A 27,604-nucleotide genomic window follows, 5' to 3' on the forward strand; every position below is an offset into this window, starting at 1 on the left:
TTCAGGCAAATTCTTTAATTGCCAGATACCTTACACACCCTCTGGGATGGAAAAAAGCAGCTCCACAGGCAAAAGATACATAATTTCAACTCGGCGGTTTTAATATCAATTAGAAATGGTTCTTAATAACACAGACATGTTTACTTAATGATTCACTTTGCCTTAATTACACAATAACAAGCTGTCGTGATTCCATCCTGCATTACTGTATACAGTCTTCTTAAAATGGATTATTATTTCTACAAAAGACAATTAACTGCAGGAATACATTCGTACACCATCCCCACAGCTTTCTTGCTTTAGCTAACCGGCAAGTCCCATGTTATGAAAAAGAAGCAGATTTCTGATGTTGAAAGACGCCATGGTCGTGCCTCTTCACTTCTTCTAGCTGGATCATTGGGAATTTTACTTGCTTTTCAAACCATTTGGCTACAGTGAGAAGCTGCTTCTCCTGGAATGAACGTCCAATGAACTGAAGCCCAACTGGCAAGCCTCTCTCTGAGAGAGCTGTAGGAACACTTATAGCTGGCAGTCCTGGAAGAAAAAAAGGTACACAGGTGAAGACTTATTATTAAACAAACCCAGTTGGAGTAATTTTTGTAACAATTCTAAGAGAACAACAACAAAAAAAAAAATGTAGAGGAAAAGGACTAATTAAAACAATCTGAGTCAATGAACTAAGGATACTGCTTGGTGATAACAAGAAATGAATTAGAGTTATTTAAGGAGTCAGCATCTTCTGAAAAGAAAATCAAGTCTCTTTCAAAAAAGATTTTGGTCTCTGAACTTGAATAGATTCATCTTACCTGCAGCCCACACTTGGCTCCAAGGTGCTCCACTTCAAAATCCAGTCTTTCATTTTAAAGCATTTAATAAATACGCTATCCTTATACAGATTATCAGGGTAACATTTACAACACAAGGGTAAAATATCTTTATTCTAAAGAAGAGGTTAAATAGCTGAAGGGAATGGACATTAAAAATGACTAGGCAGGGGAAAACATAGTTGAATTCCTGTCCCTACTCACCAGCCATGTTTGCAGCCTGTGTTAGGATGTCATCTTGCGCACTACGCGTTCTGTTGTCTTCTTTGATGAATTCTATATATGGTACTGCATCACTCAGAGTGGTAGGAGTGAGTAAAATATCAACACCGCTCCTGAAAACCTTCATAAAGTCATTGGCAATGAGACGTCTGACTTTCTGTGCCTTCACAAAGTAATTCTCATAGTTCCTAGAAAGAAATATGGACACGATGGCATGACACTAATTCCAAAAATACAGAACTTAACTTCTTAGTTCCTGTAGAAAAGATAAGCCAAATATTCCTCTTGGTTAAAAGACTAACACTGGCACTTGGGTTTTTGATGTAACAGAAGCTTAGGCATCAAACATGGTGTTTATGCTCTCATAGCAATGAAGCTGTTGGGGACAGCCGAGGTGAAGGCATACTCCAGAAGAAAGGTGAAGGGAAACAAAACCCTAGTTTACAATAATTAACTAAAAATTAAAACATTTTATGACCATTCTGAATTTAAACTGCATATTGAATTTCACTGCAGCGCAGTGCAGCCTAGCCTAGAAATAATACAGAACTAAGCAGGACTCGAAAATAAGCATTAATCATTGAGGGTTCAATCCAACAAGATACTTAAAGCATGTGAAAAAGTCACATCATCTAGAGAGGACTTAAAACTGTGTATGTGCGTGTAGTATACTTCTCTGCAGAATGCTACAAGGACTTTATCTTTTCCTAACCTTTTTTATCCTCATGTAAATATGCGGTCTATTGATTTCTAAACTATCTTTATGCAATTCTGAAGCAGAAACAAATTAGTCAGCTTTATGTCCCATTGTTCCTTTTAACTTCACATGCAGAACTGGCAAATGCGGAATCCTTAAATTCAGAGAAGTTCAGATTCAAAAGTAATTGCCATTTAAACCCACAGCTTTAAAAAAAAAAAAAAGAAAAAGGAAGAGGGTATTAACAAATACTATACGCCAGAGTGTTTGTAGATAAAACCACTAAAACTGCCTATGTCATCTGCAAACTTACTGAGGGTGCACTTGATCTCCTTGTCCAGATCACTGATAAAGGTATTAGACAGAACTTTCTGAACAATCATCTAGTAATTTTACAGATAACAAAAGTAAGATAATTTTTATCCGTAAAATGCAGCATTCACATCAGACACAGATGCTTCTTCTCTACTGTTTATTCTAAGACTGCTTTCTGAACCCTGTCCTGTTCTTCAAAAGTAATTTATTGTGGACAGAACAGGACTCTCCAGTTCAATCTTGATGGAAGCCGATTGTATATTCCTTCATAGAAGAATGAACTACATGAATTTTAAAGCAGCCTGAGGAAATCTGGACTGTTTTAGCCAGAAGGCGTACACTTGGCAAGAGTATCGGCATTCCATAAAAGCTGCTTGTTACATACTGACTGACAACATTCCTGTCTCTCAGAGCAACTAGAAGTCACATCCGATGAATACTCTTGCTGACAGAGCTCTTTCTGTGGTGCACTTGCTTTGAGACTGATTACACTACTAACATTTCTGTTAGTATCTGTACAAACCTAGACAGGGAAAATCAGCACTTTTACTAACATAAATTAGGACAGTTGGAGGAGGATTGAAAACTAAGAAAAAAAGGTCAAATTGATCCATGCACCAGCTTCTCTACATAAGCTGGATAAAAACCTGTCTTCTGTAAAGACATCAGTTCAGTACCTTTGCCAAATGCCTTCCTTTCCCTGTATACTGAGGCAAAGAGCTATAGTTCATTAATTGCCATATGTTCTGGCTTTCTCTAGAAGACCTCACTAGAATGTACCAGCAGTTTTTCTATGCAGTTTTAATGACATTAATAGCTAACAGAACTTTTAACACTACGACAGTAATGACTTTGGTATGATTTCAATGTCATACAATAGCATAGCTTTTTGCTTAATTTAACTAATGGGTGCTAATAATACTCTGGTAAGGGGGGGAAAAAAAAATCACCAGCTTGTTTTACTTATTTAATTCAGAAGGCTCATTGGTAATACTAAGGGAAACATTTTTGTTCATTATTAACAGTTCAGTAGGTATTATATAGCTAAAGCAAGAATAATAATAATACAAGTGCCTACTAGTGTAAGGATGATTTTTTTTCATGTCACGAACAACAAATAACCGTTTGCTTAAAAAATTATTAACCTGGCAAATTTGAGTTTCAAGATGCTCCACTTACTGTTTCAACAAGAAATAGTTTCCTGACAGAATTCTTCCTCTTACAACATGATTAAAGCCTTCTCGTCGTGTTGCAGCATACATACTTTCTGTGGACTTGCTCATGTCAGAACGGTGTCCTGAAAAAAGCAATTTGGAAATTAATACTTTTTGTAATCCTTAAGATTTAACAACATAAGGTAATGTTAGACATAGTAATATAATAGGTCACTGTTTGTTGCAGACTGACACACAACTATTCTGGAAAAATAACAAAGCATATTCCTGGTTTATTATACAAGTATTAAACAGATTTTAAGCCCAGACACTCATGTATCTAGAAGTGAAATATATTTAAACAACGCATTTAGTTACTTATTTTTATTTGGACAGTTTTTATTCTATTCCATCTCAGAGAAATAACACCAAACATACAACCATGAGAAGGATATCTATTAAAACAAATACTTTTAAATGGCATCCAGCAGTGTTTCTGTTGTCTGACAAAAGTTTTTTCAGAAGCCTTACCATATTCCAGTCCATCAAACCTGGCCATATTTGATGCCACTTCTGCTGTGCACAGCACATGATAGCAGACAATTGAGTAACGAGTGTGTGGTAGACTCACTTCAATTACATTAGCACCTGCATTCTTAAAGAGGTCAGCAGCCTTTGACCAGAGAGCCAGAATTTCACTAGAAAGCCCTGGTGCATGATATTCCTTAGAGAAAAACAAGAAGGGGAATGATTTTTACATATCGGTTTACTTTTAATGGCAACCAAAATGCAAATACTCCTTGCTAAAAATACATTGAAACTATTACCTCACCACTATATGATTTAAAGTACTTATTAAAGCTTCTTCCATCTACTAGATATTATACAGTCAAGCAGTATTAAATTAACAGGATTCAGTCCTCTTAAGAATATTATGTTCATCTCAGTAGGATCAACCCACATATTGCAGACCATGGAATTTTCTTCTGAAGGAGAAATCGCCCAGTTATCCACTTATTTGTTTATACTCATGGAGACTGCACTGCACTGCTCTGCAGTTCATGGGTAGAAACTTTTCAGGTTTAAGTCCTAATATTAGGGCTGCTCTGAGTAGGAAAGATAAAAAGAAATTACAGCCACAGCTTATCAGTGGCAATTGGCATGCCACAGTGAAACAAATGAAACAACCCACCAAAGAACTACAATCAAGGGGTTGGGAGGAGACGTAGATAAGCTGTGCTCCTGTTTAAGAGCTAAGATAAAGATATTCGATTGAATTTCTCTATTTTTGAAGATATTTGCTTTAGTTCTAACTGACAATGTCAGGGTCATAATACTGTCTGATTTCTGAGTAAGTATGACCCATGTTTAATATATGCATGTTTCTGTTCAGAATAATCTGTAGCAGTAGAAAACAACTGTCCAAAGGGTATGAATAATTAACCAATACCACTATGTTACATTTACAAAAATTAAACAGTACGCAGTTAATTAATTTTATAGGCATACCATTTTTGCATTTCGCAGATCCTGAATAACTGGTCAGTGGACATTTGTTTACCAAATTAAATCTTTTGGCATACCTGTTCTAGCACAGGTTCAAATATTGAGAATCAAACCAATAAATGTTATTCACATTGTTTCTTTGCAGGTAGAGCCTTTGCTAAATTAAGAATAGGCTGAAGTCTGAAACATTGTACTTAAATTGCAAGTGTCCTTAGGAGTTACAAATACGACTGAACTGCATACATCCGAGGCAAGATTACAGTTGCCTTTCAATCTTTACTAGAGCTCTGAGAATCACAGGTCCTTGTGCCACTCCATTGCCTTGAAAATTCTGCTTGGTACTAACACAGTGCCATTTAGAGAAGTATTTGAAAGCACTGCACAAACCAGTACTAAGAGCAATTTGTTTGAGGTTATACAGGCAACTGATAAAAGCAACAGAGAGAACCAAGAATTGAAGTTCTCCATTTCCTTTGGAAATTCCTAACAGTGCTTCCCACAATGACAACAAAATATTTCAGACGAAGCATTCACATATGCTTACTCTGAATCACCTGCACAGGCAACAAAGCACATAATGCTCTTTTCCAGGAGCTGCTCATACTGTCTTCACTGTTTTAAACCATGAGAGACTGGGAAGTGGTGGGCAAAAGGGAAGTGGTGGGCAAAACACAAATATTTTTTTGTCGGGTGTCCTATTTGCCGTTCCTGCTCACAATTTTTGACAGGATTTAAATGGTACCTTTGGAATTCCTATCGAGAGCTTGCTGACATCAGTCAAATTGGGTAGCTCAAATGGCTTAAAGTTGTCCTGAATTGTGGTAGAGTCTTTAGGATCATGTCCAGCAAGTGAACCTGAAATATGACATGATGTATGAAGAACAAGTACATAGCCAGAATTCAACTTGTTTTGAGGCAATGCTGTAAACAAAGATATGTTGTCTATAAAGACATATGAAGTAGTAATACCTAACACAACTGCGGCATCATCCACACATCTGGTTAGGATTCCTGGCACATCCATGGAGTTCACTAGAGGAATGAGACCATGGCGAGAGATCAGTCCATATGTTGGCTTTAAACCTACTACACCACAGTGAGCAGCTGGGTTTCGGGTAGATCCTCCTGTGTCTGACCCTAAGGCTCTATAGTTTCAAAAGGATTATTATTAGTAAAATAATACAGAACATTTCCAAATAATTAAAATGTATGGCTTTAAGATGCATGGATTTAAAAATGTGTGAATTATTCCAGATTAGAAGTCATAATCAGTCTAAATTTCAGTCTGCTCCCTGTGTCTGCTATTTTTTAATCTGTTCTCTGATTTTTTTTTAGGGTCTTTGAATTAGCCATCAGGAGAGCCCAGTTCTCTTCGCATAGCAGAGGTAGACAGGTAGAATATAGGCTATCTGAATATGGCCCTAAATATCTATTTCTGCCTTCTCTGCTGGTCTGTTCCAATACTGTAGACTCTGAAAGATAAGCTTTGTGATTTTCAGACATTGGTATCTTACTTACTCAGTAGCTAATATCCCATGAAGCAGCATCTTCCAGTATACAAATAAAAAGCAACACAATATGCTTCTTGCCTCTAACAAGAGGTAATAATTTTCAAAGTCTAGGATGTTTTTCCTGTTTCCAAACCTACAAAGCACAGTATTAGAATGCCCACCTTACGGTAGCTTAGGTGCAATTTTAAAACACAGTATATCTTTTGGTTGGTTGCGGGTTTTTTTTGCTGGTTTTTTTTTTTTTGGGGGGGGGAGGGTTGGGTTTGGTTGGGGGTTCTTTTGTTTGTTTTTTAAGCTTTTTTTTTCTTTCACAGGTGCAACTTTGTTCTTTCTGAATTAAAATTTTTATTTCAAAAATTGTAATGGAATTGAAAATTCATACTGAAATGAAACCTGCTCTTCTTTTGTTTTTAATAATTTTAATTCAAGCACCATTTAAAAAATGAAAGAGCCTTCATCCAAATCTTTGTCAAAAAAAAAAATAAACTTCAGAAGGAGGCACAATTTTTCTTGAAGCGGTTATGTGACTTTTCCCATAGGCATCTGTTTCTAAGATGGTTGAACCAATTCAATCAACTTCACTGGAGTGTATTTTTTTCAAAGCTTCTGTATTGACACAAAACATCCTCAATTTTGTAGCATCTCTGTACGTCCAAATCTCAACTTGAAAATACAAGACTGGCAGCATTCCTGATGCTTGAAAGAGACTAATAGATAAATAATAGGTTATAGACAATAAAATAGTTGGACAAAAAAAAACCTCCCTGATTTGACAAAGTGCTTAGCAGTGCAAAATAGGAGTTCAGCATGCACAGCAATATAGGAGAAGACGTCAGACTCTGCCAGGATCAGCTCATTCTGGCTCAGGACAAGGACCAGCAGTCCTTAGAAATGGCTGCACTAAGTTCAGTTTCAATAGCATTAAAATGTTGAGTAAACTACATCGTAGCAGAAGGCAACAAGGTGAAGAGAGGTATCATTTAAAAATCATAAAATAAAATGGATTTTGTATAGAAAAACATAGTATTTTTTTTTAAAAAAGCTGTAACCAACGCTAGCAAAAAATATTTTAGCAATAGAATAGATGCTTATAATATAGTCTATAGGTAAACTAGGACACAGTAACTAAGGAGCCTTCCTAAACACTTAAACACCTTCCAGTTAAGAGCACAACTGAAATAATCTTCTATAAAATGTGCTCCACGATGTAGCTCTAAAAATTGCATAAAATGAAAGGTATAAAGTTTTAAGGATCAGACTTCTTTTAACAGTTGTATGGTGAAGATAGCAGAGACAACTGATTTGTTAAATAGCCTGTTGCTATTCCACACAGATAATAAGAACTGTTTAATTAAAAAAAACAAAAAGAAAAATCCAACTAGTGTAAGTTCCTTTAAAAAAAACAACCCCAAAACCAACCAACCAAAATAACCCCCACCCAACCAAAACAACAAGCCCCAAAACACTAAAACTGTCTTCTAACTTTCTAAACCAGACAAGTTTGTAAGTATCTGTGTAGTAAGCATCTGTGTATCCTTTTGTTGAGTAAGGGATTTGAAAGCTTTTAGATCCCAAATCTCATGTATTATTATATAACTCTGATACAAAAAACAAAAGAGAGGAGGAAATATTATTATACTGTTACATATTAAGGGATCTCCTCATTTGCTGAATTACATTTTCAGTGTGTATTTGTGTAACACACTTACTGAGGAAGAGGACGTGTCACAAATCCCATGTCAATTTTAAGAGAGTATGTGGAAATGACAATAAAACTGTTGTTTTACTGCCATTATTATTTTATTTCATGCAGTGCAAAGTGGTCATCTCATTATGCTGAGTAACATTCAAAATGAAGAAGCCTAAATTTTCCTACCTGGATTAACTCTGGCTTCATGATATGCCACAAATAAACTAGGGATGCTGAAATAATTCTTGTGTGCCAGTATAAATAACCCTCGCATTTCAAATTAAATTATGAGAAAACTATAAAATTAAAGCATTCCAACATATTTTGATACACTTAATGTAAAAATTAATTTTAAAAATCCTCTTACGCAAAACATGTGAAAGATGACACAGCAGCTGCACTGCCTCCTGAGCTTCCTCCCGTGATTACCCAGTTAGAATCTTCATCCTCAGGATGGGATTTTGGGACAGACTTTTCCTTGTACTGTCTTGAATAACTCCAGGGATTTCTGACTGGTCCAAATACCCCATCTGTACTCCCAGATCTAAGAAAGTCAGACAGCACAAATGCAGACAGAGGTGACAGATGACAAACTGCATTCCCCCATTTTTTATTTATCTTCATCCTAGCAAATTCAATTTCAACACAAAAAGACTGGTGTATGTAAATCCTTGTGCAGTCAACTTCAACAATGTTACACAGAATTGTAAAGTTTATAGATCTTCATCCCTTTCTGACACAGAAACTGAACTGGTGCCTCTAACTTCTGCTAATGCCACTGAAAAGAAGGCAATCACAAAAATATAAAACTGGTTTAAGCTATGTAACAGTAAAGCTGCACAGCTACTTCAAAACAAAGATCTTCTGGTTTCCTAATGCTGCACTTGGAAAAGGCAAAAGATGACAACAACAGTCTTGTGAAAAACCATGCTGCTAGAGAGGGGTGGGAACAAGCACTTCTCTAAGTAACACACTATTACTCACTCTGTAGGCCTCTCCTAAGGCCACTGTTCGCTGGTTCAGAGTGTGACTGGCTTCTCAAAGTGGTTTCAGCCAGCTTGTGGTCACCTAAGTGTGAGCTGTCACCAGACGCAGAAGTGGCGGTACTTTCCTCCTTCCTCACAACCTCCACCCCATGTTCCCCCCGACTCCAGGGTGCCAGTGTTACTGGCCAAATCACCAGACAGAGTGGGTAGTTGACACCGCAGTTGAAAACTAACCATCATTCTTTGGAGCTAGATCCGCTCCCTGATTGACCTCATGGTAGAGCTGTGTTGGTGCTAGCATAAAAGATCACGCAAACACACAGAGATGAGAGGCTAGCAGTGGGATAAGCCTTTTTAGGAGAACCTTGTGCTTTAATGAGCTTAGACCAAATGTAATACTGGTTCTTATTTATGGTTTATATTACATATATGGCTTATATATGGTTTATATTTATTATTTATGCATAATCAGGGGTTTTTTTAGTGTGCCTTTTCCCTGCTCTTCCTCTGAAGAGTGTCACTTTGACTCAGAAATTACTTTATCCAAAAAAATACAGCCAAAGTATTTCCACCCTATCCATGTGAATTCCCAAGCAAACCTCTGCGTCTGGTCTAGGCAAAATAAAAATAAAAACAAACCCAAAACACAACACTTACTGTTTCATATGTAACTAAAGTGCCAGACATTCCTTTTGAGACCCAGCAACTGTGGTGACAGAGACTGCCATCACTAACAGCCCAATGCTGTTCCCTGCTATAGCTTGGTCACCTTCAGTGATTTGCTGGAGAATCAATTTGTGAGAGCATTTTCCAGTGTGCTCCCAATAACAAGCCACCAACATCAGCTTAGGCAATTTAGAGTGTTGCTCTAGATAAGCCTGTTTGCAGCACACCAGGGAGTATTCATACAAATTACTCCAGTTGTTGACCAGCAGAGGCACTGACTGTGATCAGGGGCATGATAACAATCAGTTAAAGGCAAAAACCACCAAAACCAACCCAGTAAGGAAGAGAGAAAAAGGCAGCAAGCAATTGGTGTTGTAACAAATTATACTAACACACCACTGGATCTGAAGAAGTCTGCTTGTCCTTGGCCTTCTGCAAAGGCTGCACCACTTCCTCCCCCTCAAACACAGCTATAGTTGGACGCTATGTTCATAAAACTCAGCATTTATACTACTTACACAACAGTAAACATGCTCAAGGAGAAATCCATGCAATTCTATATACTCTTCATGGGTAAGTATTCATTATTTTCTAACCTCACAGAAGAGGGGTTAAGGATTACAGGTAGATCGGAACAGATGGTGTTTATTCTATTTAATGTGCAATTACACATTAAAAATAATAAGCATCACTCACCCCATTGCAAATTCATCTAGGTTTGTTTTTCCTAAAAGCACAGCTCCCTGATCCAGTAATTTCTGAACTACTGTAGCACTGTAAGGAGGAATATAACCTGAAAACAATCAGAACAATTAAGAGTGATTGGTGAGATACAGCCAATTTTTACAATTAGCTACTCTGAACACTTCAAAGTTGTCATTATTTCTGCATAAGAACTGTCAGCTCACACTGCTTCAAGATAACATGAGTAATTTCCAAAATTTAACAAAGTAAACCAAATGCTGGTTTGTTTGCAATATCTTTTTCTTTTTTCTTTTTTTTCCTCCACAATTTACAACCAAGTAATTCTGTATTATATATTTCTAGAGCATGGAGCTAAGACTTCACATAAACAAGTTACCAGAAGGGTAGCAAATTACTGCATTCAGCCAATTTGCAGGAACTGCCTAAAATTAGAAGAATGAGAAACAGCTCTTTACAGAAAAGTGCTAAGATATCTTGAATTATCTCTGGTTACCAGGAGATAAAGGAGCATATGGTTAACCACAAACTGAAATACTAATTGGCTATCCTGTGATCAAACACGTGCACCCATAACTACTTAGACCTTACATAAGCCAGGATGAGAACCACGACACTTACAGGAGACCTTAGGTAGCAACCAATTCCTTCTTTAACTATTGACAGCAGTTCCTACACCCTCACCCTCAACGGGAACAAAACGGACAACACCACTCCTAACACTCTCAGTCACAACATTACAATCAATCACAATGAGTCTGAGAATGTGCTTTAAGGAAAAACATTTCAGGTAATACTACTTTTTTAAAAATGGCAAAGTCATCTTTCGTTTCATAGAATCACAGAATGGTTTGGGTTGGAAGGGATGTTAAAGATCATCTAGTTCCACCTCCCTGCCATGGGCAGGGACACCTTCCACTAGACCAGGTTGCTCAAAGCCCCATCCAACCTGGCCTTGAACACTGCCAGGGATGAGTCAGCCACAACTTCTCTGGGCAACCTGTGCCTCACTGGTTTCTGCTGCTATTAAACAAATAAACATGATCAGATTAGGGTCCTCTTCCACAAAACTTTTCAGTTGTACTTTGTCCAGAATATAACAGACATAAGCAACGTTTTCTACTTTTGCTTTTACGATGGAAACATTCTAACACCTTACAAATGTTGCATAGCATGTTAATAGAAACAATGAGCTTAGGAAGCTTCAAAAAATTAGAGAAGTCTTATAGACATGTTCATATATCAGGAACATATAGAATTGTTGATGTCTAATCCTCCCACAGCCATATGAGAAACTACTTAAGTCAACAATTATTGACAGAACAAAACAAAGACTTTCTTTGGATTTGCTAGACAGAATAGTACTGACTGCTCTCCTGGAGACCTAAAAGTCACGTGAAGCAGAGTGTAATCTATAGAACCGTTCTATTTTAATAGATAGACTATAATAGACAATGTTTTATTAAAAGCATGTAACTATATGAATAAAGGAGATAATGTACTTGCAACAATAAAAAGATGCATCTGTAATACCAGATGAGCTTGGCAGAAGAAATCAGATAAATGTATTTTCTCAAATAAGTTCTGCTCATTTTTTGAAAATATTTAGATTTCTGGAAGACTGCAGTCCATAAACCCTCTCAAGAGAAAAGCAGGAACATTAAAATGGATCTGATTTTACTTGAAAAGCTCTACTGTACCTTTTAGCATCTCTGATGCACATGTTGTCTCAATGCCAGCTGTACTAAAGTTGTCTTTTACTGCAATAGGAATTCCATCCAAAACACCCACTGGCTGACCTACATTAGGAATTATTGCAAAGAAAAGAGATTAAAGCAAACTATGCTGTATGTATAGCTTTATTACCAATTACAGTTCATTTTACACACCCTTTTGGGTGTTATTTGGAAGCAAGAATGCTATCCACAACTTAGCATTTGACGGTTGTCTGTTACATTTTCAAAAACGGCCTGCCGTTCTAACTCTAGCATTGAGCATTCTGCTCAAACCAGACCTCGCCCCACAGAGCAGAGCTTTGCAAATGTGACTAACTCCACAAGATAGGCAGCTGCTACAGGTTAGCTATCCCAAACGAGTACTTACCTCTTCAAACGTGACCATGTAATGTAATGCTTATTTCAGCCACAGGTGCTGCCTAAATATACTCAATCCCTAGACTGGGAGCCCTAAATGCTGCCCACCTGGCACATGCAGTAGATATGATCGAAGAAGAAAAAAAACAAACCCAAAAAACCCCCAAAAACACCTGAAGCAGAAAAAATCTTCCCTAAATGATTGATTATCCAATACCCAGGAAAAAAAAAAAAATAAAAAAAATTAAAAGGCCTACGTCAGGAAGTAAAACACAATTTTCTTAAGCTTCTAGAGGACAGTAAGTGTCACCCAGGAAGGAAAAAAAAGTACCCTATTAGGTGAAATTTCCCTTTTCTGTCTCCCAGGATATGCAAAGGAACATGAGGACGGTCAGTCTCTAAATGCTGCAGATAACAGGGTTGAATGCTGTTCTGTTCACCAATTAATAACTGTGATTCACAAAGTTGCTTTATTTTCCTTTGCTTTCTTAACCAAAAAGCTGAGCCAGGTGTTTGTCTACCCCAGTCAATAGGCCTGCAGAAGACCACTGCATCTTCCTGTTTATGGTAACCATTGGCTACCAATTCAAAACAAACTGCTAAGGGAAAGAACAGGCAACCAGCAGCAGTAGTGCTGCTCAGGAAGGACTGAGCCTATTTAATCTGCAGCGCCTGGCTTACTCCAGGTTTTGCCTTCGAGTTTTGGACTGAATACACCCTCAAGCATGCACTCACAGAAGCCTCAACCACAAGCCTCATCCCCTAACAGTCAAACAAGCAGCACATACATCTGCTTTAAAAAGAAAAGGTAGTTCATCTAGTGCAAGGAGCTCCTCCACAACAGCTTTTTAACGACTAATATTACACAAACAAACATACCTGTTCTGTATCTTTTCTCTGATTCTTCAGCCTGCTTCAAAGCAGTTTCTTCCGCTACGGTAATATAAGCATTAAGGAACTTCGTACTTTTGATGAGCGCAAGGCACCGCTGGCAAAGCTCCGTTGGAGTGACATGTCCTTCCTTCAGCGCTGCTGACACCTGCAAGCGCAATCACCCGCCTTTCAAAGCAGCCGGGTAACAGAGCCCACCTCGGGGCGCTAAAGCGCGGTCAGGAAGGAACCCTCGGGAAGGGCTCCCCTGGGCCCCGCTGCGGCTAGTCCCCTACCGCCCCGCGCTCCGGGAAGGGGAGACATGGGGGGACACCGCAGCGGGCCCGCTCGCCCCGGTCACCTTGCGAGCCCGCCCCGCCGCCACCACCGCCCCGCTCCCCGGCGCAGCGCGCCCTGCCCTGCCCTCCCGTCGCTGCGGCAGGTCGCAGGGCGGGCTGGCACCACTCACCTCGCGGAGAGAGGCGCGCAGCATAGCGGCCCGCTCCCCGCCGCCTCACGCCTACCGGTCCGCCGCAACCCTTCTCCCAGCTCGGCAGCTGGGCGCCGCCATCTTGCCGTAACACCGAGCGGCACCATTGGCAGGACGGCCAAGAAGGCGGCCACCCATTGGCCGCGGGCGCCACTGGGGCGAGAGGAGGAAGGAGGGCAGGCCGCGTCGGGCCTGTAGGGCTGAACGCGGAGGGGAGCAGGGACCGCTGTGACCCAGCCCCATCCCGCAAGGCGCCGGCTGTGCGGCCTGGCCCGGCCCAGCTCCCCAGCCATGCTGTCGCGGGGAGCGGCGAGCGGGTGGGCTCTGCGCGGGGCGGCGCGGGCGGGAGTGCAGCAGCGGCCGCCACCGTTCCGCGGGCTCCACGCCTCTCCGCGGACACGGTCGGTCATGCCTTCCTGGGTCATAGACCGGTACGGCCACAACGACGTGCTGCGCTTCACCAGGAACATGGTGTTCCCCATCATACACTTCCCGAACGAGGTCATCATTAAGGTTCACGCTGCGAGCCTGAACCCGATCGACCTTAGGATGAGAAGTAAGTGCCGAGCCCGGGCGGCCGGGCCGGGCTGGCGCGATGGCAGGGGTTGCGCTTGGACCGCGGCTTCTGTATGCTCCCCCGGCGGCCAAAATCGGCCAGATGTTGTCACCGGCCTGCCCCGGTGGGCACCTGACTCGGCAGTGCCCCAAAGCAAGTGTTGCCCTGACCTCTGCGGGAAACCGCCTGTTTAACGTGAACCCCTTTGAAGTTCTTAGGGGTGAACGGTACAAAAAGCCATTGCCTTTCTGAAGACAAGAGTGTGTGTGTTGCAGGGGAAAGCTTTTAATTTGAGTGACTAATTCCTGCTTTCTGCAGGCTTGCAGCTTGCAACTCAGCTTTCTTCTGTTAGCAGCATGACTAAGGTGGGATTTATTTCCCTGCCTTCTCCCCTATCACCACCATCTGGGTGGTGGTACTCTTGACCAAGAGACTAGCCCTTCCATGGAGCAGCACTCCCCCTGAGGGGTGCTGGATTTTCCTGTGTCTTTGAGGTAAATGGAGCTGGAGGTCAAAATTCCTACAAAGTTGGCATGTGCAACCAAATCGTAGAATCATAGAATGGTTTGGGTTGGAAAGGACATAAAAGATCATTTGGTTCCAACCCCCTTGCCTGGCCTTGGAACACTTCCAGGGATCCAAACCATGTTCATTGTCATGTCCTTTCTTCCTGTGTTGGTACCTGGGTAGCTGCTTCATCTTGCCCAGGAAATCTGTATCTTTCGCTGACCAACTCTTTGTATTGGACATAACCAGATTTTTCCCTCAGTTTCAAGGTTTGAAACACGAGAAGTAGGTTGTGGTAGCAGAAGACCTTATATTTCACGTTGAAAAATGATCTTACGTATCAAATCAGATTTGGTAGCACATGCAGAGATACCTGCAGGAAGCCTGCCAACAGAGCTGCAATAAATGAATTTAAAAAAATCTGTGTATATAGCTGTGGGCTTGGTTATGAGACATGTGCTATCTGAGGATTCCTGCTGAACCACCTGTTTGAGTTGCTGGGCTACAAGTGGTATTTTGAGTCAGTGTATTTGAAAGAAACTACATTTTAATTCTGCTTTCAAGGTGCCTGCTTTTGTATCTGGTTCTTTTAAAGTATTAAAACACTTGCTAGCATAATAGGGCACGTAGGCAGACTTGTCCAAACACTTGAAAGGGCATACGTGCCCGAATGCGGACTTTTCTTAGGCTGAGCAGAGTTATTAGACGGGTAATTCTGAGAGTTTGCAGCATTTAGCTGTTGCTTACTGAATGGAAGTTCTGGTTACTCACCTTGGGGGAGATGTGCCTTAATATCTTTTACAATGATGCTCGTGTTGCTTTTTACAGTACTTTATTTGAAAAGACAAATGGGAAGTTTGGAGTTCTTTTGGATTTGTAGCTACACGATGGTGTTGGAAAGTGGAACATTTCCAGTGGACTTCTTAGAATTTCTGATAGTGTTATCACATACTAAATATTTTTATACTGGAAAGCCGTTTCGGGGACAAATAAGCCAGAATGTGTTGCTCTTTATTTTTAAATTCTGTAAAAGTATAAAATATTGCAGATTTTTTCCATGCTAAATTTATATGAGGCTCATCATGTACTGACAGTGCTTTCTAATTGGAATTGTTCAGTTAATAAATGAAAACTCAGTACAGTATGTCATGGTTAATTTCATCTGTTGCAGGTGGTTATGGTGCAACTGCATTAAATATGAAGCGGGATCCCCTGAAACTGAAAAGTGAGGACACTGAATTTCCACTAACACTTGGTCGAGATGTCTCAGGTGTTGTTATGGAATGTGGACTGGGTGTGTCTTATTTCAAACCTGGAGATGAGGTGATACTACCAATCTTTTTTTGTTTCCTACATTGTGTAGTTAAAATGTACTATGAGATGTTCACCTTTCATTTTCCTCTTGAGAAAGTTCGTTGGGTTTTTGTTCTTTTAATGTTGTTGCACTCTGAATGAGGCCCATCTAGCAGTAAGTTCCTAGAATGCTTTCTTCCCTACCTTTTTTTTCTCTGAAAAACATGGTCTTTCCGAGACTTGCTTCTGCAAGTTAATTTCCCTTCTGTTTTTTGTTTTTTGGTCTGTTTCAGTGGTAGCAAGAATTTATTTGTGCATAGTTAAGGTCCTCCATCATTTTTGACTGAAGATAGAATTCTAACAACACAGGAAGGGGTTAATTTCTGTGATTTTTTTCCAAAGTTACTTAGGATAGGAACTCTGTCATAACCCAAGCAGCTCTCTCTGAGTCCCCCCATAAGTACTGATATTGTTTGCTTTCACCATCAGCAGTTGCTTTCATATCTTACCAGTTTTAGTATAGCAATTTCTGATTACACACACACACACACACTGCCTACCCCGCCCCCTACCCTGTCCCCTCCAATATGAGCTTTCCTGGCGTGGAAATAGTTTGGGGGGTTTGAAAAATTGCATTTTATACACAGTATGGTAAAATTTATTCACATACCTCTACGGTCCTTTATTTTGTCAGTCTTGTGATGGGGTTTTTTTTTTGTGTGTAAAGAGTAAGCTAAAACTGGTTTCTGACAAGCAATAGTGAGGACTTTCTGCAAATTGGAAAAAGTAATTAATGAAGAAAACTTACGTGTAGGTACAGTCATGTGTGAACTCCACAAAAACTGATAGCTGTTTTCTGTTTGGTTTTAGGTGTGGGCAGCAATTCCTCCATGGAAACAGGGCACACTGTCAGAGTTTGTGGTTGCTAGTGGAAACGAGGTAAATGTTCAAAAATGTGTCTAACAGACAAAAAAACAACGTTGTAAAGACTGGCATTTTTTTTTCTTCAGTGTCCAAGTAACTGTTTATTTCTTAGAGCTCGGCTTGGTTTAGATTCCAGCTAGTTACAAAGATAGTTGAAAATGTGGAATACAAAATCTGCAATTCAGTAAAGCTTATTTAAATATTTCATTGTCACGTAGGATCTGCTGTGTGACTTACATATGATTGATCTTATTTCAGGTGTCTTTTAAGCCAAAGTGTCTCTCTCACACAGAAGCTGCCTCCTTACCATATGTAGGTCTCACAGCATGGTCTGCTGTTAACCAAGTTGGAGGACTGAACCAAAGTAATTGCAGAGGGAAGAGGTAAGTAGATAGTTCTGGTGCTAACACTTTGTGGTTCATTTTTATACCGATTAGCTGCTTCTAAGACATGTCCAACAATGAAGAAGACTGTTACACCATGACATTCACAATGCCCAGCTGGCTGAAGATGTTAGGTTCAATCTACACAACTGCTGAGGGAGAGGTCTTTTAGAGGGAGACTCAGATGAGGACCCTAACTGAAGTGTACCTAGTCACTTGCTGCTCACTTCCTCTATATAGTGACTATACAGAGGCAGTTCAATGCATATCTAATGTATAGAGAATTTAAGTATGGTATCTCTAGGAATTTATAGGGAGTTTGGTTTTCTGCCTGCTAGGACAGCTACCAAATGCAGTATCCTCTCTGAGTTACTTTGGCAACTCACAAAACGCCCTCTCAATCACAGAGGTGTAGTTCTCTCAGTTCCTGCATGCGCGGGCCATTTGGAACAGACTGGTTTTCCAGCTTTTCAGAAAGAAATGAGCAGGTGACTGGGTCTTGTTTGACCTGTAGGCCAGAACTTTAATGAGATCTGGAATGCAGAAGAGAAAAACGTGCAAGACAAGCAGGCAAATCAAACAGAAAAGTGGGCTTTATCAGCCTCTAATCAGACAATGGCTGATGGAAGACAGAAAAGGAAAAATGCATTGAAAGATTGGAGCAGATATAATTTTTCTCCTGATAATTGAAATTTGCTGTTTGTTTGGCCTTTGGATGTTTGTGTAAACCGATAGCAAAATGTTCAGAATGGAAAGAAGGGCAAAAGTAAAAATACCAGAATCGAAGAGAAAAAAAAAAAAAAAATCATTGAAATTACTGTGTTGCAGCAAAAATTTAGGTCATAAAGTAATTATTGGGCAGTAGGAGTCTAGATGCCTGACCTCTTATCTTGGGTGTTAACTTGTAATGCAATACATTACAAAGGACACTAGACTTACTGAAATTCTTCACCTGCATCTTTAGAAGATAATTGAGTAGTTATTCATACGTCACGGTACATTTCATCATGAAAATATCAGATGATTGCTCTGAAGATAAACAATGCTTTGAGAAAATGAAATTGCAAAATTTAAAGCAATTTCAAAGACACATCATTGAAATTAACTTCCAGCTAGTGATAAAATTCTAGTTATGTTGCCTTCCATTTTATTCTTCAGTATTTAGACTTTTTTTAATCTTAACTTTCACATGTAAATAGAATTAACCTAAAGATATGTTGGTAGTCTAGCCTTGTTTAAAGTGTCTTTTGAATCTTCAGGTAAGTGTTTAGATAGTTAAAAGTGAAATTCAAACTGCATTATATAGTGTCTTTATGTTTAACATTTACTTTCATGTTCCCAATATTTAATTTCTCTGTCAGCAAAAAACATTTTAATGTACTTAAAAAATTACGATGTTTCCCATCTAGACATCTTACATGATGGTAGCTTCTTTCCCTGAAAAATATATTGTAGGAAAATACATAAAATTCATTTAAAGGCCTGTGCAAAAGTACATTCCACGAACTTTATCTTACTCTCTCAAGGCGATAATTTCAAAAGACAAGAATTTACGTCTTAATTTCTTGAAATAATTTAAGGTGTTTGGCAAGAAGTTACCTACATATGTGATTTTACCTTGGTCTTTCTGTTTCCTGTAGGTGTATGTAAATAGCTATGTATGTATACACACAAGAGTGTATGTTACTTTGAAAGAGCAGCTGTATTCCTTGATGAAAGCTACTTCACTGATACTTTATTGCAGTGTTAAGACGTCTTAGAGCAAGATTTTTCTATTGGTGTGTATTGTTTTCTTTGCCTCTTGAAGGTTGAAGGGTGGGCTAATCAGAAATACGCACTAATAGTCCAGTGTGTTGATCTGTCAGGAGTATCTGCTGCATCTGCACACACTTCCGCAGATCTTGTTACCTGAAGTGTGCTCACAGTGTTTGTGATGTCTCCTGCTTCACTGTGACTCTAGTTGTTTCTCCAAAACTTGTATCCTGTACCACTGTAATTTATGTCAATATTCTTGCACAAGCTAAAAGTGAATGTTCTTGTAATCCAAAATGTTCTGAATGACTCCGCTGTTTTGAAGTTCTCTGGATAATACCTGGAGACCTTCTGGTACGTGCCAGTGTCCTGTTTCAGTAGAAAGGGGATATGTTTGTTCAACAATAGTGTGAAATATTTTGCTTGCTGTATTCACAGAAAGCGTGATAAAAACAAACCTGACAATTTGAGGAGTTCTTGAAAACGTTTACATGAAGTAAAGGGGTTTTTATATAAATACAGTGTTATTATTTTATGTGTTTAAGTATGCTGAGCAGAGATGCTGGATTCTGTTGCTGTAAGTTATTAAACACATAATTAAAGTTTTACACTCCTGGTTTATATTGCTTCAGTGAGAATTTGAATGATACAATACCCCGAGAAAATATTCTTTTCAAAGTCTGTATTAGTTCATCATTTTATCATTTGAGAAGTACAAAGTGAGTGTAGGTTGTAAAACTTCTCGATAGAGTAAATGCTTCTTGATACAGGAATAAATCTCTTAGGGATTTTATTGGCATTATTGGAATTTAATTTTATATACATATATAAAATTGAAATATTCAAGAAATACAGTACATTGGTGTATAGCTGAATCACTGAAAATTTCTAGTTGTTTATAATCTAGAGAAAATCTTAGTCCTTGACCAGTATACCTACTTCCCATCTCCTGTGTCTTTTGTGGGGACACACACGCTGAAACAGGTCCTGGCTCTCTGATGCTAGTTCCTGACCATACCATAGTTCCAAGTAGTGCCCAAGGAGAAAGGCTAAACCCCTATGGTATGCTCGTCTGGAGAGATCTGCAGACTCTGACCATTTGAACTACAAAAGCCTTTTACAGGGCTTGGTGAATACTGGCTTGAATTACATGCCTTTGTCAGAAGGGAGCAAAGCCTGGAGTGTGAACGTTTGTTTTATTCTTTTGAGAGAATAGGTTCTCTTGCATCTCTCTTCAGGTCAAATAATTTGTTGTTTTGTTCCTTGTGCACATGTTTATATGTTAGTTTATTCCTGAGCTCACAAACAGCTAGTTTCTCTGATATGTTTTCTTCTGGCTGCATTTTCCTGAGGCAACACAAACAAAACTGTGCCTGCTTTGGCGCTTTCCACCATCTGTGGTCCTTTATTACCATCCTAACAGGTCCTGCACCTTCAAATGCTTCCCCATTTCCTTGTGTTGTGCCGTACAATGTGTCTTGCTGTCCTCAGTGCTGCCTAAATGCTGGTTGGTTGAGCTGTGGCACATGGATATCCTGTGCAGATGTAGTTGGTCTCTGAAAAGAGCTTTCTTGAAGTCACAGTGTATGGAGAAAGCTTTAATATTTAGAAGGTTTGATAGAAAATAGCCCATGTAACATAGGAACAAACCACATCTGGAAAGTATGAAGAATCTCAAGGACTTTTACTGAATGGGAAAACAAAACCAAAAAACGAAACAAAACAAAACAAAAAAAAAAAAATCCAAGCCAAGTAGCTCCCCAAAACTGAAAATGTTCCCTGAATTCTTGAGCCAAATGTCCATTTTAAAATGACAGCTTTTGCCAAAATTTGTAGTGCACTTTAAGCAAGGAGTAAAATTGGAAAGGCAGTTTGACAAGGTTTTTTGGGGTTTTTTTAGAAAGGATTTTATTGAGATTGTCCCTTGTGAGGATAAAGATGGGCTTAACCCAGTATCTTGAGTGTAACATCCCTGAGCCTTTTCAAGTATAATAAAATCTAAATGTGAATGTTGCTTCAGGCATCTGTCGTTCGAAGCATGGTTCTGAGGATAAGTACATTTTGGCAGATTTAAAAGCTGCAGGCGTTGTGGTTTCAAATTCTTAATCTGAATTTTGCAGCTTGGATCAGTGAAATAGGAGGGAAAGGAATCTGATCAGTTACAAGAGAGGAAGTGTTTTAAAATGGATGCTGTGACCACAGCCAAGTCTCTTAGGTTACTTCAAAGAATTTTTGTAAACTGAGACTCCAGATTGTATAATACAATTTTGCGCTGTAAAAAGCAATTTCCTTCAACATCCAGCACAGTGAGGTTTAAAACAAGAACATCACCAGCTTCCAAAGGTACTGGATTTTTTCTGGCAAACAGAAGTCTTGAGAAACATGATGTTCCCTAATCCTATGCCAAGACTTCATCTTGGATCTTCCTTTGTCCTAGAATTAGCGAATGGGTCCAGAGTCCAAGCACTGTTTCTAGCTTCGGCACCAAGGCTTTCTTACACTTTCTGAAGCTTAATTATTTAATTAAAATTTCTGGATGAAATTTCTGAACAGTGATTAGGCTGCCAGTAGTAAGGTTCTCACACAACTAAGCTTGCATTCATTTTCATGAAATTTAGGGTAGCGTGTTCAGTTAATGAACTCTCACTTGCTAATAATTTGGTAATACGCTCTTAATTCTCATCATGTGCCAGTTTTCACAATCTGCCGTTTATAGGTTTATTGTTGACATGTACTGAGCTAGAAAAATGCTACTGTCTTTTTTTCTGAAGAAAAAGGCAGATAATTTAATAGAACTTAGATTTGTTTATGGCAAGGCTACTTCATTGTATTCTGGGGTTTTTAGATAAATATTATGCTATATGGAAAAACTATGTTCCATATATTCTGAAGTTCCCAATCTCCCTAAATAATGTGATACTAAACTACTTTTTCTGGTAGATAACGCCAATTTGTGTAAAATGTTGATGAATCAGGTTTTTGGTTTTTTTTTTCTTTAGGAGATACAGCAGTGCAGTCTGGGAGAATGAAAGACTCTTAACTGATTTTGTCCCAAACTAAGCAATTATATTTGGGAAAGTGAGGACAAGGACAGGGTTTTGGGGTGATAAATGTTCCTGCCTGACAGCTCTGCTGCCTGGATTTAGTGGAAGGTACATGTGAGGAAGTCTCATTGGCTGTGCTGAGATAATGCTCTTGGCACAGGAAACAGGTAGTGAATAGTGTTAAGTCACATTATTCGCCATCTGAAGAGTTAACCACTAAGTAACACTGAATAACAAATACAGTCTTCTGCTTAAAATAATTTGGTGTCAGAGATGTGTAAGAAGCATTAGAATACATTGTTACTATAGAGTTTATTTAAAAAACTATTTAATATATTTTAATTTTCTCTTACAGAGTATTAATATTAGGAGCTTCAGGAGGAGTTGGTACATTTGCTGTACAGGTAATATAAACCAGCATGCCCAGGATGCATCTTCAAAATATCCAATATTAACAAAAAAAATTAACAGAAGGGAATTGAGGAAAGGAATAGCGAAATTGCAAGCCAATAGTTGATCTGTCTGATTGATCTGATTGACTGATCTGATTGATATTTCTCGAAGTGAAATATTTTCAGATTTATTTGCTTTCCATTTATTACATTGTATTAGTTTAAAATAGGGAGCAGGGACTTTCAAAGAAAGGAGTTGTGAGTGTCCTTGTGTGTTGGAGTAGGTCGTGAAAGATCACATTTCACAGTTTGGGTGCAGGAAATCTCTTAATTGGTGTAACTTGAAATAGGTAGTCTGTTTTCATTATCTTTCAGTCAGCTCTGCTCCATAATATGAAAAGAACTTGGTGTACCAGTAGACAAATGGATAGAGAATGTATCATCTACCATGACTGTTTTAGGTGTTCAAATGATATGAGAGGCACCAGGCTTTTATGTGCAGTGTTTGTAAAGCACAGTGGCTTAGATGAACCTTCCCTCACTGTTTTTGCCCTGCTGCCCTTCTGTCTGTCTTCATTCTGGTAGCTCTAAACTTCGGAGAGTCAACATGCTCTTTTATCGATCCATGAATTGTGGAACATTCTCTTTTCATGCTGTCATTTAATTTGGGGATTTTGGTTCTAATTGGGGTTGTCTCATGCTGAAACATCTTTCTCTTGAGAATATGAAAAAAAAATTGAAATTTGGTGATGGCATCTCTGTGTTCCGTGTTACTAGACCAAAAACGTAGTGATTTTAAAGAGGCTTACAGGAGAATTTTCAATGGTATGCTATTTGCCTGATTCATGGTAAAGCAGGTGGTTAAATTAGATCAGTATGAAAGGCTCACCAGCCACTGACTAGTTGCAATTTCTACCTGATTAATTCTGAGTAAACTGTGTTCATTATGCCAGAGTAAATTTAAAAAAGATTACTGTGAGTGGAAAATGAGGTTACAAAACTAGAAAAATCTGTTATTTTCCTTTAGCATTTGGAGTCGAAGATAATCTGACATCATCCCTGTGGTAAATCAGATGGCTTCCTTCTTTTTCTCATTATTAATGTTTAAGTTATTTACAGTGAGGTAGAGGTATGAAATACTTAATGAACAGGTAGAAATAGAAAATAATTTAAAATATTTACAAATATTTAATGGTTGATCTGGTGACAGTTTTGTAGATTGATAACTTGGACAGTACTTCTTGGTATGTATTTAGCTGTCAGATTCAGATGGCAAACTGAGTATTTTATTTGAAGCTTTATTTATCCTGAGACCTGATATCTGTGAGTGGCGTTAAAAACCACACTCCTTCCTCCACACCAACTTCTTCCTCCCCAAAACCTCCTTAAATATTGGTAAATTCTTACCCCTGTTTGTCTGCGAGATGTGTGACAAATTATGCTGTGTTGGAGCACAATCTACCCACTCCCTACTAAAGGTGCTTATTTATTATATAATGAGACTTCAGCTTTTTAAGTTGTTCTCAATGTTTCACTAAATTTTCAACTGGACTTCCTTTTTTTTCCTCTTTTATATGCTTGTTTTCAGCTAGTGAAGGCCTGGGGTGCTCACGTGACAGCAGTTTGTTCTCATGATGCCAGCACACTGATGAAAAAGCTCGGAGCAGATGATGTGATTGATTACAAATCTGGAAATCTGGAAGAGCAACTTAAAACGTTACCCTTGTACGTGTTTGCGTTGCTTAATACTGAGATGAAGGAGTTGGCGGTTAGACCTTCTGCCTTTTGATTGCTTGACTCCAGTCTGTCAGAACTCCCTCTTTTTTTGTTGTTCTTCGTTAATTTTTTTGTTGGTTTTGGTTGTTGGGTTTTTTTCCCAATTTCTAAAGCATTACTTTGTAAAGCAAATTCATCCCAGCCCTTTTTGAATGTAGTTTGCCAAGTGAGTATCCGAAGCACAGATTTCATTGTAAGACTAAGCCAGTTAATTGGGCTTGTGAAGGCAAGCTCACTTTCACATGCTTCTCTTCAACGACTGTGAACAGTTTTGTCAGGATCTTGGAGCATTTGTAAAGAATAAGTGAAATGAATAAATGAAAGTAAGTCTCAGAAATCCTATGTGAGGTTAGTAAAATTGATCTTCTAGAGGGAAGAACTCTGCCATGAAGCAGTTAAGTGACTTGCCTGAGGGTCTTTAGCCACTGTGCAACTCAACTAGGAGTAATTTCTCTTCTGTAACATTGGTTACAGCTGCCTCTGATAAACAATCACACTTATCTTGTCACAGCAGTTATGTTTAAACTAGCTTGGGGGTTTTCTCTAGAACTGAAGTACTTTTTGCTTTTGTAATCTTTCCATCTGTTTAAACTTAGTCTGCTGTGACTTGTATTTAAATATGGTATTTACGCTGCTCTTTTTAGCTATATTGAGTTAACTTTCTAGGAGGGGAAATAGAAGCTGTTCAATCTATGAAAGAATCTTACTGGTAACTGTGCTAAGAAGGCATGTGCCCTTTAACTGATTGTCAGCAGGGTTGGGGTCCACTGTGGTGGCATTGGCTGTCTCTGTATGGGCAGGAGCTGTAGCTACACAGTTTGCAAGCAGTGCTAAATTTGCCTTTGTGCAGTTCAACATCTTAAATACTGAACATCTGTTCTAGCAAGTGACCCTTTTAGGAGGTATCAACAGCAGTTTTATGATATGGCTAAGCTTATCAGTCAGGTATACTGAGAGGGATGTTCCTACTTCCCTTTTCAGTTGTACTGACTCTTCAGACCCCATAGTGAGCTAGTTTTTCCTGGAGCATTAGTTCTCATTATTTTAATTTCTCTTGACAGCTGTTAGGTTGGCTAAACTTTAACATGAAATTACATCCTTGGAAGACAGGCAGGAAAACTGTCTTTCCAGAGATAAGAACTTTTCTATTTAATTTGGATAAAGTTTTTTCCCTTTTATTTGTAAGTTCCTTAGATGTATGTGTAAATACCTTTTGCAATTTGGAGATTGCTAGAAATTTACAGATGAAAATGGGAATGGGCTGTGCATCTAATAGAATAGGTGCATAGCTCCCTGTTGGCCTATTCAGCCTTTACAGGCTCACATGCTGGGACAGTGAGAAAGAAGGCTGAAACTGTGGCTTGTTGCCAAAGGCTGCATATACCCATTCCATGGGGGAAAGGTTTTAGACTCATTGCATTGTTAGGTTCTACGTCAAATAGGTAGATGGGAAGAAAAGAGCTGTCAGTAGAGGTAGAATGTCCCCAACACAAATCAGGAGGTCAAAAAAGACTTTTGGAAGTGAAGCTGAGAATTGTGTCACAGAAAAGGTGTGGGCAGATAAGGGTTAGTAATTTGTTTACATAACTTTGGCCACTGGAATTGACTTTCCCTTGGGAACAGCACATGCAGGAGCTGTTCCTAGTCAGGGCATGAGTACAGACTAGTTTTTCCATTCACATACCATATTGTTCAATGCTAGGACCAGACCTCAGGACTGCTGCAGTAGTCTCAGTGAGAGGGAGATAGAGCCCTAAGCTTTAAGCAAGTAGAGAATGTAGTTGTGCATGTAAGAGTGTGCTTTTTGGAGTTTAAGTGAGGTTTGAGTTCTCTGAATAGCTTGTGTCTGCTGTGCAGTGAATGGGCAATAACCTGTAAATATAATTCCCATTGTACAGTAAGTAAAGCTGGGATTTAGCTGAAGTCTGGGCACTTTCTTGCCACTATCTTGCAAGCAGATTATTGCATTGCAGTGACACGTAGAAATGTAAACTATAGCAAATTTATGATATGAATTAGCTTAATTATGATGAAATTATTTTTCCCATATTGTGATTTTTAAACCTGTTCTTTACATGTCTGCAGATTTGATTTCATCCTAGATAATGTTGGTGGATCCACAGAGAAGTGGGCTCTAGATCTCCTGAAGAAATGGTCAGGAGCAACATATGTTACCTTAGTAACACCTTTCCTGATCAATATGGACAGACTTGGAGTGGCTGATGGCATGTTACAAACGGGAGTCACTGTTGGTTCCAAAACTGTAAAGGTATCTTATATACTTTAATATTATGTAGTACTTTAGTGGCTTCCTTTGTGGCTTGGGTGCTAGTCATGTGGTTCTTCTAGAGGCAGCTGTTGTATTTTCCTCATATATCATTAAGTAGACTTCAGATGCATTTCTATTCTTTCCTTCTTTCTTGAACTGAAAAAAAAAAAATGGGGTGGTGGTGATTGGTGTATGTGGTAGTTTTGGGGTGCTTTGAAGTTTTGATTCCTTATTGTGCTTTTTCACTGTGGCCTTTTCCATATGGCCTCCCTAGTGAGTCCTGCTGACAGCTAGTGTTTCATAGTAAACAGAGCAAATCCCTGCCTCATTGTAGTGTGGGTAATTTTGCTACTTGCTTTAGGCTGCTCAGGCTTTCTCTCAAAACATTTTTCCATGACTGGTTCTCTTCATCCTATTCCAGCACCAGAGAGTAATAGAAGTGGTTGAGGGTGGCTAGAAAGTCTTTCATCTCTTTCATGTTCATGTGTCTGGATGGTGATACTGATTTTTTTCTATTTTCATAAGTGGATCTTAAGACATTCTGCCAGTGGCCAGATCAGGGAGGCTTTTTAGAACTTTTCTCTTTCTTCTCTCAACATGTGTACTTGCTCTCCAAATGAATGCTTTTCAAGCAGTTGCTATGGTATTCCTGTGATGTCATGGTTGAATGAGATTCTAAGTCCTGCACCAGTACTTTCAAAGGCAAGCTCAAAAACAAAATGAGAAGGCTGGAAAGAAATCATAGATAATGTAATATTTCTCAGTGTGTATGTTTCCATGATGGGGAGCATTGTATGCCATGTATTAAAAATCATCCCTCTTTGGCAGATGATGGCTGATGGCTCTTACTCCTGTAATGACTTACTCAGAGGAGGTGCTCTTGAGTTGTGCTTGTGAGATCTTCCCAAAATACTTTTTGTGTGAGCTGCCATCTGTCATTGGATGGTGATGACTTTGGCAGATGTGATGGTGGAAAATTTAA

General features: G+C 39.1%; 2 protein-coding genes across 4 annotated transcripts in view; one reads left to right on the forward strand and one right to left on the reverse strand.

Moving 5' to 3' along the window:
• On the reverse strand, nt 1-13,844 carry QRSL1 (glutaminyl-tRNA amidotransferase subunit QRSL1). The gene is made up of 11 exons (XM_030489821.1): nt 13,706-13,844; nt 13,246-13,405; nt 11,974-12,072; nt 10,268-10,364; nt 8,287-8,463; nt 5,688-5,863; nt 5,461-5,573; nt 3,744-3,936; nt 3,238-3,355; nt 1,029-1,234; nt 1-534 (listed from the first exon to the last, which is right to left on the reverse strand). Exons 1-11 carry the CDS (start codon nt 13,727-13,729, stop codon nt 323-325), a joined length of 1,575 nt encoding a protein of 524 aa, XP_030345681.1. The 5' UTR covers nt 13,730-13,844; the 3' UTR covers nt 1-322.
• Nucleotides 13,793-27,604, forward strand: part of RTN4IP1 (reticulon 4 interacting protein 1) — a 24,400-nt gene continuing 10,588 nt past the window's right edge. Inside the window, exons 1-7 of one of the 3 annotated variants that reach the window (XM_030489822.1) lie at nt 13,793-14,282; nt 15,961-16,112; nt 16,953-17,021; nt 17,265-17,389; nt 22,541-22,589; nt 24,166-24,302; nt 26,439-26,622. In XM_030489822.1, coding sequence (XP_030345682.1) covers nt 14,018-14,282; nt 15,961-16,112; nt 16,953-17,021; nt 17,265-17,389; nt 22,541-22,589; nt 24,166-24,302; nt 26,439-26,622 — 981 coding nt within the window. In that variant the 5' untranslated portion in view covers nt 13,793-14,017. The remainder of the gene's footprint in view (nt 14,283-15,960; nt 16,113-16,952; nt 17,022-17,264; nt 17,390-22,540; nt 22,590-24,165; nt 24,303-26,438; nt 26,623-27,604) is intronic. The other 2 variants (XR_003991879.1, XM_030489823.1) reach the window with 2 other exon arrangements.

The sequence above is a fragment of the Strigops habroptila genome, chromosome 6, assembly GCF_004027225.2.
Source record: "Strigops habroptila isolate Jane chromosome 6, bStrHab1.2.pri, whole genome shotgun sequence".
Classification (NCBI taxonomy): Eukaryota; Metazoa; Chordata; class Aves; order Psittaciformes; family Psittacidae; genus Strigops; species Strigops habroptila.